The 15,787-nt window shown below is 46.1% G+C and overlaps 1 protein-coding gene across 7 annotated transcripts; it reads left to right on the plus strand.

Annotated features, from left to right (window-relative positions):
- Positions 1 to 362: 362 nt before the first annotated feature.
- luc7l (LUC7-like (S. cerevisiae)) lies at positions 363 to 15,488 on the plus strand. Of its 7 annotated transcripts, none has more exons than XM_088936247.1 (12): positions 376 to 585; positions 1,675 to 1,745; positions 3,336 to 3,430; positions 4,726 to 4,824; positions 6,136 to 6,246; positions 8,422 to 8,565; positions 8,915 to 9,091; positions 9,717 to 9,805; positions 11,030 to 11,086; positions 12,559 to 12,588; positions 12,875 to 13,036; positions 13,535 to 15,488. In XM_088936247.1, the coding sequence occupies exons 4-12, from the start codon at positions 4,729 to 4,731 to the stop codon at positions 13,686 to 13,688; spliced, it is 1,020 nt and encodes a 339-aa protein (XP_088792373.1). In that variant the 5' UTR covers positions 376 to 585; positions 1,675 to 1,745; positions 3,336 to 3,430; positions 4,726 to 4,728; the 3' UTR covers positions 13,689 to 15,488. The 7 variants fall into 7 exon arrangements, with proteins under 7 accessions (XP_088792371.1, XP_088792368.1, XP_088792373.1 ...); XM_088936244.1 differs by lacking the exon at positions 376 to 585 and adding an exon at positions 2,056 to 2,163 and having other exon boundaries at positions 1,695 to 1,745; XM_088936246.1 differs by lacking the exon at positions 376 to 585 and adding an exon at positions 2,056 to 2,139 and having other exon boundaries at positions 1,695 to 1,745.
- The last annotated feature ends 299 nt before the right edge of the window (positions 15,489 to 15,787 follow it).

A 15,787-nucleotide genomic window follows, 5' to 3' on the forward strand; every position in this document is an offset into this window, starting at 1 on the left:
CTGATCGCAGGTTTCCGACGTTTCCATGACGCTGATCACTTCAAACGTCGCCGGCTCTGGGTTTGTTTAGAAACAGATGTTTCTTTAAATTAAAACACCGCCTTGCCTTTCATTTTCAAGGGCCAGCGAGAGGTTTTTGTAGCTAAACAAATCGAGCTTTATCTGTAGTTACACGACATTTACTTTGAGAGGAAATCTGTGTGCAATGGACCCTTCGTTTCGTTTTGTAAAAAACATTCTGTACCTGCCCAGCTTGTGCCAGTAAAAATGCTATTTCATTTCGCAAGAAGCGACCTCAAGAACTGCAACTCCCGGCATGCAGTGGACGCGGCCTTCCGCTCTGGACGCGTCACTTCCTCCCAGACTCTCACGGGTCTGCAGGCTTGAGAGAGAGAGAGGGAGGAGAGACGAGAAGACGAGCAAGGAAAAGGAAGCTGGTTTTCTTTAAAAAAAAAACAGCGAAGCTGCAAATTTATGTACAGTACGCCTAGATAAGGGGTTAAAGACACAAATAAGCGACCGCCATGTCGGCCCAGGCTCAGATGAGAGCTTTGCTGGACCAGCTGATGGGAACAGCCAGGGACGGTGAGTATCTGGGCTCATTTCAGTTTCATTATGGACGCGCCGTCTCTCCCTGTGTTCCGCCAAGGGGACGGACGAAAGCCTTGTCTGGTAGGCCGACGTTACTCTTTTTTTCATTCCCCCCCCCCCCGCATTTGAAGTCGTATTGTGATTTTTGTCAGTCGTATCTCGTGAGGGTTTCGCACTGTTGATCCGGATTTCGCCGCGGTGTTGCTGGGCAGTAGCGCTCACTAGGGCCAGGCCTGGTTACGGGCCTCAAGTGGCGCCTTCTGTCTTGAGAGAGGGACGATAAGAAATGTCACACCGCTCCAGTAATTATTTTAAAGGGAACAGGACGAAACGTAAAACAGGGAAGGTCGCCTTGAAAGCGCTATTTAGCAAACATACGCGATGCATTCCCACCTTATTTACAAATGTAGATTGCAGTCTGTGGCCTGCTGGACACAACGGTGCCGTCTCAGACAGCAATGGCGGCTCATTACCTTGCTAAGGGCCAGAGGCGTTTTCGGTTCTGATTCGCTGTCGAAAAGTGAATCGTTATGACGGAGCGGAGCTTCCTCGCTTTAAAGACTAAGCGTTTTGGTTTTTTTTTCCCCGCTGTTCGCAACAGTGTTTAACTTGCGCACCTGCAAGGACGTAAAGGGCTGTGCAGTTTGTCTTTTTGGCGTGGGCTGAGCTGTGCAGCGCCAGTCTCCTTCACGTCGCTATATCTTGGTTAAGAAGGGACTGTTGACAACGCAGCGGGATGGTAGAAAACAGAAATTACATCTCATTCATAGCACCACGTGATGACGTGTTAATGCGTAGATGGTGGTGCTGCTGCTGCGTTTTTCTTTGAGCCAGTTAAGGAGCTTGATCGCAAAATGACAAGGCAGTTACTTGTGTAATATCGTGGGAAAGTCAGTTGAGCAGCAATATCTGGATAACCGAGTTAACGTGCTCGTTGGTTCTGACATTCCTCAGTTTAATGAGTGCTACTTGTGTGAAGTGAGACTGTGTGTGTATGTGTAATTAAGCTGAATTTGAATTGCTTCCCATACCTATGTTTCATACAAACTGAACAATTGTGGCCCCTTTATTTTATTTATAAAGGTTCAGTGTATCTTTGCCAGCCTACATCAATCTGCAAGGGAGTTGCAGAAAAGCCTCATGTTCATCGAGCCGTGAGTCACAAATAATTTTTAAAGCTGTTATGAATATCGAAAGACATGTTTGCTTTACAGAAATATCTTTTTTTTTAATCAAAGAAATTAATAACGTAAATTTAAAAGGAACGTTAAATGACAACATCAGGATTATTGCAGCATATAAACAGAGTTCGTCTGGTTGCTTGCAAGTCATGGAATAGTATATGCAGTATAGTGTTACTAGTTACACAACATGTGTCATAGAACAGCAGAGCTGTCTGAATGTGCCACATACCAACTGACACTTTGTACTTTGTGTATCATTCCCCTGACTTCCTTACTACAGGTGTGGGCAAGAAAGATTTTCCCTTTTATACTTTTCAACAGCGGGTATAAAATTCTGCAGCTGAGGTCTTGAAGATGCAGATGGGTACAGTATATGAGGAAGTTCGCAGTGTGTATTAACTAACCTTTTTTTTTTTGTTTAACCTTTTACTGAGTCGCGTCTTTAAGTGCTCCCCGAGTAAAAATGCACCCAGTTCAGGCCTTTTTGCAAAAAGTCCAAACTCTTGGAATCGCACACCATGCCAGTTTAACAGCTCCTGTGGTGTTTCAGCACAGTAAAACCTGGGTGATAGAGGCTCTTAGTCCATAGGCAAACCTAGCTTGGAGCCATGTGCCCAGGATAGTCGCTGGCTGACTCCTGCAGAGTGATCAAGCACAAGGATGCATTGTTTTCTTTTACATGAATCACCTCCTTCACCTCTCTAATGATGCCCCTGATATCAAACCAGCGTTCTGGATGCCAACGTACAGTAGATTAAGGGATATCAACTCAAATGGGTTGACACTAAATGGCTCAACATGGCATCCCCACTGTGCTAAACGTTTTTAGATCTAATATCTGATGCTGGTGTCTCAGCTGTTACTGGGAAAGATCCATTTTTTTTATATCCCACTTCAGTATTTGGTTATTTTGCTCGAAACGTTTGCACAATAAACTCCAGATTTGAAAGCCGCAAGTCCACAGTGTTACAATCTCCCCGACACTGTTGCTTGAGGAGCCTGAGGTTCATTAGTTTGTGAATCCATCGGTTTTTTTAGGTCCCGTGTGATCTCTGCAGCAAGTTATAAAACCTGTGTTCTGTATGTACTGTAATGTGCCTGAATCTGAGATCTGCCCACTACTCCCCCCCCCCCACTTGCACCCCAAAAACATGCTCATGTCATTGTCAAAGGAGGGTCAAGTGGAGTTTACAGCTGTAAGCTCCTTTGAAAATGCCTTCCTGCTGCTAACTATTTTGTTCAAACATACGTGGAAATTTAACACTCCAGCAAATTGGTTCTTAAAGCTATTAGGATGCCCCGACCGCCCTCCCCAGAGTTTATGCAAATCATAATTAACATCATCAGTGTTACCTGATGTCTTCTGCCGTAAGTTTTAATTAAAGTTTTATTGACGTAAAATTGAGTGAATTTCACCCGAAAATAGAATTTAACACAATGTCCTAAAAGAAAAAGTATAACTATGCTCTTTTGCCACTGGATCCTCTCTATATGTTAAGCTGTGTTTGAGTTATGAACATTTCTGACTTGTTCTTTTTTTTTTCCTACAACCTGTTTCAGGTGACGAAACTCGACAGAGGGTGAAATTCACAGACGAACGCGTCTGCAAAAGCCACCTGCTGAACTGCTGTCCTCATGACATCCTTGCTGGCACGGTAAGTAACGATGGTCTTGATTTTAAATACAGAAACCCTTGGATTTTTGGCTGCATCTCAGACATAACACCAGCTTTTGTAAAGGGATGAATTTGAACATGACAACATTGCTCTGCTGTATTGCCTTTCATGATAAAAATCAATTTTTGTTAAAATATATTTTAGGAAAGTCTCATGGTAAATCGGCTGTACTCAGTTGTATGCAGACCAGGCAGGTGGCCTGGCCAAACAAATGAGTGAGCACCAAAAAAATTGTACACAAGAATCCATTCTGAAATACTGTCTGTGGTAATGCAGTAGTACGCAATACGAGATCATTAACAGCCAGCACCTGAGATGGTACATAATTTCACAGCTCTCAGATCTCACAGTGTCATGCCTTGGTTCTGAAAATATCAAGTACTGATATAAAGTCTAGCTTGATTTTAAAAAAAGAGTAATGGACAAGGCATTTTAAATTTGTTGTAGAGGCTTGCGATTCCTTTTGCTAATGTATATTTTGTGCATGAGTAAAAGAAACCATCGATACAAATAGTATGCAATCGCAGAGAGATGGAAAATGGGCTGTGAATGCTTGAGATATGTTAGTCAAATGACTGAGACTAATACTAATACGGTGGCCCTTCAACATTTGCCACTTCACGTGAAGAAGAAGTGAAGAAAGACTCAATGAACGCGAAATAAACCGCAGAAAGAACACAACAATGGCTTGGTGCATACAGGAAATAGCAAAGAGCAGTGCCTTTCAAGCACAAAGCTCGTCCTTAAACAACATCATTGGCGGCCTGCGTCTTTGATCAATCCTGTATGATCGGACTGGTTGTTGTGGTCAAGTAACATCTTATTGTTCAGGATAGCACTGTGGCTAGTCAGTGTGCAAGCTAGTACAGCAACGTAGCTGTTGGATAGCTAGGTGAGGAGGAGGGTGAACGGTACCACCTGGCATAAGCTTGGTTCTGCGGGAAACCCGCTGTCCTAAATGTCACCATCCTCGACTGGGTTAGTTTTATTGATCCTCATTGCACTAAGACAAGTGGGAGTTTCCACAGCCCAGGCTGGATCCCTTCCCCTGCAGTAGATCCCCCCCCCTCCCCGAGTGGAGGACAGATCCCTTCCCCTGCAGTAGATCCCCCCCCTCCCCGAGTGGAGGACAGATCCCTTCCCCTGCAGTAGATCCTCCCCCTCCCCGAGTGGAGGACAGATCCCTTCCCCTGCAGTAGATCCCCCCCCCCCCCCCCCCCGAGTGGAGGACAGGGAGTGTGTTCCTTGGGCTTAGTGTCGTGTTCTCTTCACAGCGCATGGATCTGGGAGAGTGCTCAAAGATCCACGACCTGGCCCTCAGGGCGGATTACGAGATCGCCTCCAAGGACCGAGATCTTTTCTTCGAACTGGATGTAAGTTGGGTTTTCCAGGAATTCGTCAAACCTGCACTTTTGGCGTGACAGCATATTTAGTCTAGAACACGACCGACGCGTCGCTGTCCTACTGTGACCCGGTTTAGGCAGGAGGCGGTGCACAGTTGGCTCAGTGTGGCTGAGGGCAAGCTTGGGGGTGTTCTCTGTAACTTTCTGGGGTCCCCTGTAACTCTCTGGACCCCTGCAGGCTTGTGGCACGGCTGCTGAGGGGCGGCCCTCTCCTCCAGTTGGCGCTGAACCACCTGTATGCCTCAGTATAACTTGTCGCCTTCAAAAAGGTGAATGGCTTGATGTGTGGGGCAGGTGTGAGACACCTGTTTGCACTTCCTCGTTCTGCTCGTGTGAGCACAGGCATGGGCTCCATCAGAAAAAGATGTGTAAAGGGAATTGGGGATTCCAAAAACGGTCGATGGCCAATAGGGGGGGGAAAAAACTCGACCCACAAAATCATCTTACTGGATCAGTTATCCATGATCCATTGTTTTCCCTGACTCCTGGTAAGACTGAGACATTAAGCCTAAACGCTTTTTTGACTTCTTCGATTACTTCCTTACCGAGAGCTCAAGTCATGATTTTTTTTTGTAGACTTGAAAGTATTACATGAAGCACCTGACTGTAGGAAAAATTAGAAGTCTACTAATTATGCCGCAATCTCATATCAACGTAATTGTAACAGGTAAAGTCGGGATAAAAATCCGAAAAGGAAGAGCCCTAAATTTAAATTCGTATACAAAGGAAGAGGGAATGTGGTCATTGTTGATTGTATAAGGGTGAGTATTTGATCCCTCTCGTTGTGTGAGTAAATGAGATTTGTCATTTTTTTTTACTCATGTCATCTAATAATCTTTGATGGGAGAAACATAATTGTATATTCTAATATTTCTTAAATAATAGTTGGTAATTAAATTTTATCTTCCCCCATCTTGAGTTTGCACTATGATAATTTGAAATGTGATTGTAAAGAAGCTGGTGACTTTCTCAGACAGTATTGTTGAATGTGATGTGTAGTTTATTAATGGTGACAATTGAATTTGGTTCAGTTTTTTTGTGCCAGTAAGTTTGTCTTTTACAGTTTAAGTCACTTATAATTCTTGTGTGTGAAACTAAAAACCGTAAATCCCCTGGTTATTCACATTTCTTTATAAACAGTATTATGACAGCTAAGGGGGTTTCTTTCAGTTGTAAAATGCTTGATTCTGTGCAATAAGTACAGTCATTCAGGAATTGTGGGGATTTTAAATCATACCTAAGATTGTGAAACAGTGCTTCCATTTCTGCATCTGTTTTCAGGCTGTAGACCACCTGGAGTCTTTCATCGCCGATTGTGACCGAAGAACAGAGCTCGCAAAGAAGCGACTGGCTGAAACCCAGGAGGAAATCAGTGCAGAGGTTGCAGCTAAGGTGAGGGGACTTAATGAACATTTGGACTGCTAATGACTGCCTCATTTCCAGAAAATGTGTTTTAAGCAACGTCATAGTGCTAAAACAAAACGGAGTCGTGTTTGACCAGCTGTAGGGAAAAAAAAGCTGCGCTTGGCACTTGACCTCCAAACACATTGAGATAGCAGTGTAACCTGGTCAGCCCACTACTCCCCACTAACGGGAGTTTCAAGTTTTTATTTTCTTCCCACAAAATCAACTTTTGCATCACAACAACGTAAGTGCACTAAACCTGCTTATGACGTGGTGTTTCCCAACTCGACACCCTACCACAGGACAGAAAGGGAGCATGCTGCCAACATTTCTACTGTCGTACCATCTCTAGAAGAAAAGCAGTCTTGAATTTCCAGGGTTTAAGTGCACACTGGCAGTGGGAGACCTAAGACTAGGATCGATTTACTAAAAAAAATAATGCATGCATGCTTTTTGGACAAATAGGTAATCAATACATTCGTTATTCGTTGCACCAGTACAATTCTTAATATTTGATATGCAGTGTCACTAACTGAGGGCCTTGAATGAGTGTGGTGGTGGATGTGTACTTGCAGGTGATACAGCGAGCTCTTGTTGCAAGGGAAAGTGCCTGGTGTGGATGGTTGTTGAGGGTGGTCAAGGGAGCTGTGAACAAGGAGGTTATGCAGATTAGGTGATCGGCGATATGAGATGATGGGGCGGTCAGAAAAGAGGGCCCCAATGGAGGGATCATCCTGTAGGATGGAAAAGTTGTGGTTAATGGTTCTGGGGATAGGAAGTGTGTTGGAAGCACACAAAGGAATGTGGTTGTTACGGCGGGAGTTTCTGATCGGGTTGATGGTCCGGGGGGTGTTTTTGGCTCGGGCAAGGGCCCTGTCAGTCACACTGCTGGGGTATCCTCTGTTGATGAAAAAGGAGTACATTTCGAGGGCTTGGTTCTCGAAGGCGATGTCGTCGCTGCATAATTGTCGTAGCCTAAGGAACTGTGAAAAAGGAAGAGAGTTTTTAGTGTGGTTGGGGTGAAATGAGCTGTACAGGAGGTAGCTGTGTGAATCCGTGGGTTTGTAATAAACTGAAGTGGACAGTCAGGGGTAGTTGATGGAGAAGTTGTCTAGAAATGGAAGAGTAGTGGAAGATATGTTAACCGTATATTTGAGGGACGGGTGGAAGTTGGTGAAATGGTGCAGGAAGAACTCAAGCTGATCGTTGGAGCATGTGGCGGCACCGACGCAGTCATCAATATATCGTTTGTAGAGGTCAGGGACATAGCCAGTGTAGGAAGCGAAGAAGCATTCTTCTACCCAGCCAACAAAAAAAAAACTTGTGTTTAATAGTCTGTTATTTAAACTGAAGGTAGTTAAGGGATGGGAGATCAATTGCTTCTTTTCCTTATCTAAAAAGGATCAAAAATTCCATGTTATTTGATCAGATGTCACACTGAGAACCAGAGCGGCAAGCAGCCATATCGCCCCGCAACTCGCAGCTGGCAGCCCACTGAAGCTCAGCAGGTGTGAGCCTGGTCAGTACCTGGATGTGAGACTTTCGGGGAATGCTGAGGCTGCAGCTGGAAGAGGTGTTAGTGGGGCCAGCAGGGGGCGCTCACCCTTCAGTCTGTGTGGGTCCTGATGCCCCAGGATAGTGACAGATCCATTAAAAATCCCAGGGCGTTTCTTGAAAAGAGTAGGGGTGTTACCCCGGCATGCTGGCCAAAGTTCCCCCTGGTCTTTACCAATCCTGGCCTCCTAATAATCCCCATCTATGAATTAGCTTCATCACTCTGTTCTCCTCCCCTCTGATAGCTGATGTGTGGTGAGTGTTCTGGCACACTATGGCAGCCGTCGCATCATCTAGGTGGTTGAGGGGAGTTCCCATTACCTGTAAAGCGCATTGAGTGGAGTGTCCAGAAAAGCACTATGTAAGTGTAAGGAACTATTAATTCTAACTAGTATGTTTCTCTGGTGCTGCAGGCTGGAAAGTTTTTTTTTTATGCCAAATGTAATGGTAAATGGCTGGCAGGATCCATTGACTTGAGTGTGATCCATTCCAGTACCATTTACATTGCCTTTGCTCAATAGGGCTCCCAATGCATCTTGACCCTGCATCACGATCAGCACGTCTGTTGTTAACACGCAATGTATTGAGACGGCGTCTTCTCGTTCTCAGGCCGAGAAGGTGCATGAGCTGAATGAGGAGATCGGGAAGCTGCTAGCCAAGGCGGAGCAGCTGGGAGCAGAGGGCAACGTGGACGAGGCACAGAAGGTCCTGCAGGAGGTGGAGAAGGTCAGGAGCAGGAAGCGTGAAGCAGAGGTAAGACCGATCCACCGGCCCATGCCAAAGCTGAACTTAAGTCAACTGTGATATCATTTAGGCTGCTAGAAATTTTGCAGATTCTTTGTTTGAGAAGTTTAAAATGCTGCCAAGTTGCATTCTTGTATTCCTTATATTAATCAGGGAAATCTGCTCAAAAGTAATTTTGAGTTGGCTTGCATTAAGATTGAACTTCGGATACTTCTTAGGGGGGCTCTTATCCATGACTGAGCATCAGTGATGCAGTAAGTCCTGATCTTGTATGAATCTGGTTGTCAAAGCTGAATGCGTGTTGTGTGTAAGATTGCCCAAGGGGTTGAAATGTTCACGCATCCCATTCCTCTCGCAGGAGGAGTACAGGAACTCCATGCCCGCCTCCAGTTTCCAGCAGCAGAAGCTGCGCGTGTGCGAGGTTTGCTCCGCCTACCTCGGCCTCCACGACAACGACCGGCGCCTGGCTGACCACTTCGGGGGGAAACTGCACTTGGGCTTCATCCAGATCCGCGAGAAGCTGGAGCAGCTGAAGGTGGGGCTCGAGCGTGGTTCGCCAGTACGCAGTGCCCCATGCCCTGGGGCCTGACAGTTTGTCGAGCCGTTACAACATAAGGAAGGAGCTTTCATTTAGAAGTGTAGTTCTGTGTTAACTAAGATCAGATCACTTTATTGGCCATATACAATTTCTTGTATTACGATTTTGTCTTTTCGCATACCCCAGCTTGCTCTCCATGAGACACACAGACAGCTTGGTGTCAGAGTGTAGGGTCAGCCATTTATACGGCGACCCTGGAGCAGTTGGGGCTAGGGGCCTTGCTCAGGGGCCTAACAGAGTAGGATTCTTCTGCCAGCCAATGGATACGAATCAGCAACCTTCCAGTCACAGGTGCAGATCCTTAGCCAAGGAGCCACCGCACCACTTGGTAAGAAAGGTAACAAAGACCAGTCTGTGAGCTGAAGCATTAGAATGCACTGATATCCTGGGAGGTTTTGTTAACAGTACTTGAAAGCTTTTTTTGTATTCAGAGGCACATCTAAGTAGCTTTTCCCCCACATCTTTGTGTCACGAATAGTTTTTTTGTGGGCAAGTTGTAGTCCATGCCTCACTGATCTTTCTTTGCAACCTACTGAGATTTCCATGTTTTTTTTCCCCCTAGAAAACTGTGGCAGAGAAGCAGGAAAAAAGAAACCAGGAGCGTCTGAAGAGGAGAGAAGAACGAGAGAGGGAGGAGAGAATGAGGAAAAGGTGGGTCTGACCGGTGCTCAGATGGGTTTTTCTGCATGGAGAGACCCTGTAAGTGGGCAGGGTCTGCTGTACACACAGCCTTGGGTGTCTTTGTAGTTAATACCTGGCAGACAGGGGGACCCTTTGCTGCGTCCACCTCCCCTGTGTCAGGACTGGTTGATTCCCTTGCAGAGCTGCCCGAAACCCGTGAAATACTCTTAGATTGTTACTTTTTGCTGCACTTTTAATGTGGAGGAGTTTTTTAAGCTCTTGCATCTTCTGAATTCATTTGCAAGTCTAGATGCAGTGAGGCTGTGGTAGTGAACAGAAGGTGAACTTTAAAAGCAAAGAGCTTCTATTTCGAACAAACGGGGAAGTAGTGATGCGCAGGTCGGCTATTTTTTTTGACCCGCACCGCCCGCAGTTGTGAGAAACGAACCCGCGCCCACCCGCCCGCGGGTGTGAGTCATCCCGTGCACCACTTCAGGGTAGTATGAATAGATAACTCAATTTATAGGATTTTGTTTTATTGGGGTTATATGTGCGCAGCATAAGCAAGTGTAGAAAAAGCGCAAGGAGAAATCCTGCTTAATTTAGGGGGGTCACACTTTTGGTCCACCTTGACGTTTGGAGTGTCTCGGACTCAGCTGAGGGGGATGGAAGGACCTTCCTGGACTGGTGAAATTTTCCTTTTTAAGAGAACTGAAGGCAGCACCAGGAATGGTCATTTCCAGTTGGGTGAACTGCTTTTCACTTGTTAGCTGCTTGCTCATGCAAATGGCAGGAACTGCCGGCTTCTCTACGGTCAGCCAGCGGGTGAGTGGGAGGGAGACGGCCTGCGGTTAGCTTGCTTCAGGGCTACATCAAATGCGGGCGGTTCGAAATGGAGCATAATGGTGGTGGCGCAACTGTGAAGATAGGCTTAATGCATCCTGGAAAGGGTCCAGAGACCTGCAGTCGGCCCCTTGGCTCCAAGTTATGCTTTTTGAAAGGTGTAATGTTAAACGCTAGAAAGAAGTGTTCATTGTCAAATAAAAAAAATATTTTTGACCACAATGAAGATGTCAAATGCATGAGCCTTTAGCCATAATCGAGCGAAGTCATTTCCATGTTTTATCAGCTAGCAAGCGAAGGAACTCGTTGCATTCGTTGTGCTGGCAGGCTTTTTCGTGTCGGGGTCTCTCTTGTGCACGCGCCCCTTTATGCCAGTTAAATTGTAACTGTTTTTTACACTCTCCTCTTCAGAGGGGATTCTTCACTGACTGATGCCCCAGGAGAACTGCCTAGGGGAACTGCCTCAGGGTAACTAACTCTCTCTTACTCTCTTGTACATCTCCTGTTAGATGCATGGTGTAGGGTAGGACATGGCCTTCAGGCAGTGCACACCTCTGAAGTGTAGCTAGGTATGGAATGCTACTAAACGCATCTGTTCATCCGATTCTCAAGAGAGCTGTAAAGGGACTTACCACCCTTTGCCTTCATGAGTGACCTTTGTTGCTCTCAGTGAGGTATCCAGGCAGCAGAGTTGTCTGAAGTTCTTTAAATTTTATCCAGCTTTATCACCGTGCAACGCACAGCTGGCAGTGCACTGGAGCTCAGTAGGTGTGAGCCTGGCCAATACCTGGATGAGAGACCTCCCGGGAAAGCTGAGGCTGCTGCTGGAAGAGGTGTTAGTGGGGCCAGCAGGGGGAGCTCACCCTGCAGTCTGTTTGGGTCCTAATGCCCCAGTATGGAGATGGGGACACTATAATGTAATAAAGGTGCCATCCTTCGGATGAGACGTAAAACTCAGATCTTGACACTCTGGTCATTAAAAATCCCAGGGCTTCCTTGAAAAGAGTAGGGGTGTTACCCTGGTGTCAAGGCCTCCTAATAATCCCCATCTCTGAACTGGCTTCATCACTCTGCTCTCCTCCCCAATGATAACTGGTGTGTGGTGAGCGTACTGGTGCACTCTGGCTGCCGTTGTATCATCCAGGTGGGTGGAGGGGAGTCCCCAGGAACTGTAAAGCGCTTTGGGTGGAGTGTCCAGAAAAGCGCTATCTAAATGTAAGGAGTTGGTACTGTTCTGATTAGGTATCACCAGTTGGTTTTCACGTCTTGGCAAGCGGCTTCGATCTCTACAACTGCGTAGAGGCGGGCTCCTCCGATCCGTCCGCCTTTGCGTTGCTCGTGTTTAAGGAGTCGGAGATACGACAGACCTGTGCCCGCAGTTCAGCTCTTGACTGGAGGACGGGTGTTGACCTCACTGACTGCACTACATGCCTGTGATTGCCTGAGATTTCGCGGAGGTCACGGTCGCGCGGCGCTCAGAGCAGACAGGTTGACTCATCCTACCCTGCCCTCAGCAGGAAGCCAGGTTGCAGACAGCTAGTGATATTACTCAGGCTTGAACTCCTGACCATAGTGCCCTCCGGGACGCCCACCAGATTGGATTTCTAAAGGTCATGAGTGTCTCTCTCACTGCAGGGATACCACATAGTTACGCAAACAAAATGACACAGCAGAGTTTTCTGCCGTGTAAGTTAACAGTAAAAAAAAATGGTATTGTTCAGATAGGCAGGGAGTTGATATTCGAAGAAAACTGAAACACTGTAACTACAGTTGACCTACTCAAGGTAGCTATCACCTGTTTTTTTTATATTGGAGATTTTACATCTCCCACGAGCGCATTTGGTGAACACACTGGGCGTGAGGAGGTGGCAAGGCATCTGTGACTTGTTTTTCGGGCTGTTTGTGCCCTCCGTTAATGTGGTTGTTCTGCTTGTTTGCAGGACCAGGTCACGGAGCAGGGAGCGCCGAAGGTAGGTATCGGCATCGCTTCCTGTAACTCTTAGCCTGTGCAGGGGGTCTCTGGGATTGAACAGAGCTGCTCCTCACATTCGGGGGGGGGGGGGGTTCAAGCCTGAGTAATATCACTAGCTGTCTGCAACCAGGGTTCCTTGCGCGCTGCTGTAGGTAGGGTAGGACGAGTCAACCTGTCTGCTCCGAGCTCCGCGCGACCGTGACCTCTCGTGCAGTCAGTCCGGCCCGGGCGCCGTGCTACCAGAGGTGCTTCACCGTGCTTTCCGTCTGCCTTGTGCCCCGCAGGTCCCGCTCCCGGGAACGCCGGAGGCGCCGCTCCCGCTCGTCCTCCCGGGAGAGGAGGAGGTCCCGCTCCCGGTCCCGGGACCGCGACAGGAGGCGGAGGCACCGCAGCCGCTCGCGCAGCAGGGGCCACCGCCGCAGCCGGGAGAGGAGCACCAAGCACAAGTGAGGGCGCCGCGCGTCCGCCGGCTCCGGGGTTTTCAGATTCCCGCCCTGAGGCCCTCAGGACGCACAGGAGCATCTCGGCGTGTTGACTGCTTGTCTGGCGCCTTTTCCCCCGGGAGTCGTGGGAAGGCCCGCGTCCGTCACACAGCGATGCCGGATTTAGTAAAAGTGATGATCCAAACGATGAGCCAGTCTCGGCGTTTGTCTGGCATTGATGTAATTTTATCGCCCGGTTTTGTTTTCTCGTAAGGTACCAGCCCTGATTATATCATTAATGGTTCTTTCTGTGATTTTCAGAGAAGTATAGAATTTCTTCCTTGGAATGTCTGATCCAGTCGGTGTTAAATAACCTGGCTGATTATTGTTAGGAAGTATTTCTTCACCACCTGTTTTGTTGCTTTTGTTCCCCCTCCCTCCTTCGGGACTTTAACAAAGGTGTTTTAAAAACAGGCCAGTCTTTGTTGGAATAGTTTTCTTAAACCCGCTCTGATCCGGCAGGTCCTCCAGGGATCGGGACCGCTCCTCTCGGGACAGGTCGCGGGATCGGGACCGGGACCGGAAGGAGAAGAGCTCCTGTGAGCGGAGGCAGGAGAGCATGAACGGAAGATCAGACTCCCGGAGGTCCGAGGAACGGGAAGCCGGAGAGATCTGACGGGATACGGAGCCTCTGTTATTCCGTGTTACACTGTACATTCATTCACTCAAAGAGAACCCCTTTGCTCCTCTTTCTGTCCTAGTTTAACATACCCATTCAATACTGCTGGATATTATTGCTTCTCTAGGGTATATAGCATTTTTTAAAGGAAATTGTATTTTTGTGAGGTTTTTGTTTTTTTAGGTAGACTGTCCTGAGTCTTCTCAGTTTGTTTTGTGCAGTTTTCCATCTGTTATTTGCAAGGGGGCATGTCATTTTCAGGGTGGGAACTCTGGAATTTAATGCAAAATAGCCAGAATATAATCCATTTTTTGGAATTTTGGATTAAAGTTGCCTAATGTTATGTCGGAGTACAAACAACACTGCAGTGTTTAGAAACATTAGCTGTACCAATCTTTGTGTAAACATCCGACATTATAAGATTGGTTCTCTTTATACAACAATATTTTAAGCATCAGTTAGCACAGTGTACATTGGAAATAGTTCACTTTGAAACCCCCACACCCCAATGTGGAAATTTTTAAGTACAGTATTGCTTTGCTCTACTGAAATTCAGAAAGCATTATGTAGCAGTTTGAATCGTATAATTATTTAATGTTAATGGTATCATCCTAAAATTAACTTAACCAGCTTCAGAACGTCATTGCTGGGTATTGTGGTGGTCTTGTTTTTATTAATGAATTGGTTCACTATGAGGTCTGCAGCGGTTCGGGGAAGTGACCGTGCTGGGAAGCTTTTCAGACTGTTGAAATGCGAGTTCTGTTTCCTGTACATTGGGGCTTATTTCACAACTACAACCCCTGGTAAACAAAGGCAAACAAAATAAATACCGGAAATGCAGTACGGTTCAGAACAGTATGTCCAAGTATGCAGTCCATCCCACTTCATGCGAGAGATTTTTTAACTTTCCTTGCTGTGTTTACAGTGGAGCTTGGGGTCTAGATTTTTTTAGTGGTTATAAAAGAGCTATACTTTAAAGGGGACGGCACTTGGAAAATGTACATAGTTCAGCGATGGGGACTTTCGCTAAAACAACCAATTTTATGATCCTACAAGTTTACAGAAAAATATTACTCGGCTTCAGCAGTTTCCATTGAATGTTTATCCCTCCTATAATAAGTTAGACACTGCATTGCATTGTAGTTTTTTACATATTCAGTTTACAGATGTATCCAGTAGTTTTCTCTCATTCTCTGTTTCTTAAGCCCTCATGGAATTACTGGGTTCCTGTTAGGTCTAGCTGGTTACTGCTGACTTTGTACTTATAAACTGGTAGATATGTGGATGCTCGTAATACCATTTGCATACGATTAATACTCCCTGTGGCTAATTTAGCAGCTTTAGGAGTATTGGGCTCCTAAGGTCTACCAAATTAGCATATGGATGGTGTTCAGTGTGAGTTAACAGTGCACAATCTTCTTTTGAATGGGGACTAATGTCTTTTTTTTAAAGATGTCTGTTCTATTTTTAAATTTACATGTTTAGCCAGGGAGCACATGTCAGACCCAGCAGAGAATCTGTTTTTCTGCAGTGAAGGGTGCAGCTGGGCTTCGATTCCGGCTACTTCGGCATTAAGCGAACATTGGCATATCAAGGCAAGCCATTTTGAGATTTTCTTGGAAATTGCAAAAATGTTTAGATGTCCATTGTCACTCCCTCCTTCTGATTGGTGGCTTCAAAGATTTTTTTTTTGCTTAAATGATTTGCTGTAAATAATGCCTAAGGAATTTTGCAACATTTCCTGGACTTAATTCCTTTGTGCCTCATTTCACAATAAAATCTCAGTCTGTTTCCAAAGTTACATGACTTATTTTTATTTAACAAACTCTTTTCCTTTTGTTTGGAATCAAGTTTGAAAGATTCGTATACTTTGCATGTTCCTGCTTGATCCACGTGGGTTGACTCCCAGTGCTTTGGTTTGAAGAAATTGTTAGACTACCCCTTTAAGGTCCCTCGTGTCAACTGTTAATGCTTTCCTGCAGTGGAATGTGGTGTCAGGCTGCTGGTTAGCCCCACTAGGTAAATTATTCTTGGCAAGGCTGAATTCCCTTGAGGTCTGAAGAAAGCAAAAAAAAACGTAAAACAGATGTAGTCCC

The sequence above is a fragment of the Atractosteus spatula genome, chromosome 18 (genome assembly GCF_055471065.1).
Source record: "Atractosteus spatula isolate fAtrSpa1 chromosome 18, fAtrSpa1.hap1, whole genome shotgun sequence".
Classification (NCBI taxonomy): domain Eukaryota; kingdom Metazoa; phylum Chordata; class Actinopteri; order Semionotiformes; family Lepisosteidae; genus Atractosteus; species Atractosteus spatula.

What these genes read in the sequence shown, in the direction of transcription:
- luc7l (XM_088936242.1), top strand. Translation starts at nt 525, where the DNA reads ATGTCGGCCCAGGCTCAGATGAGAGCTTTGCTGGACCAGCTGATGGGA. An exon ending in GAGGAGAGAATGAGGAAAAG is followed by an intron (nt 9,806 to 11,029) that starts GTGGGTCTGACC and finishes TCTCCTCTTCAG; the next exon opens with AGGGGATTCTTCACTGACTG. An exon ending in CGGAGCAGGGAGCGCCGAAG is followed by an intron (nt 12,589 to 12,874) that starts GTAGGTATCGGC and finishes TGTGCCCCGCAG; the next exon opens with GTCCCGCTCCCGGGAACGCC.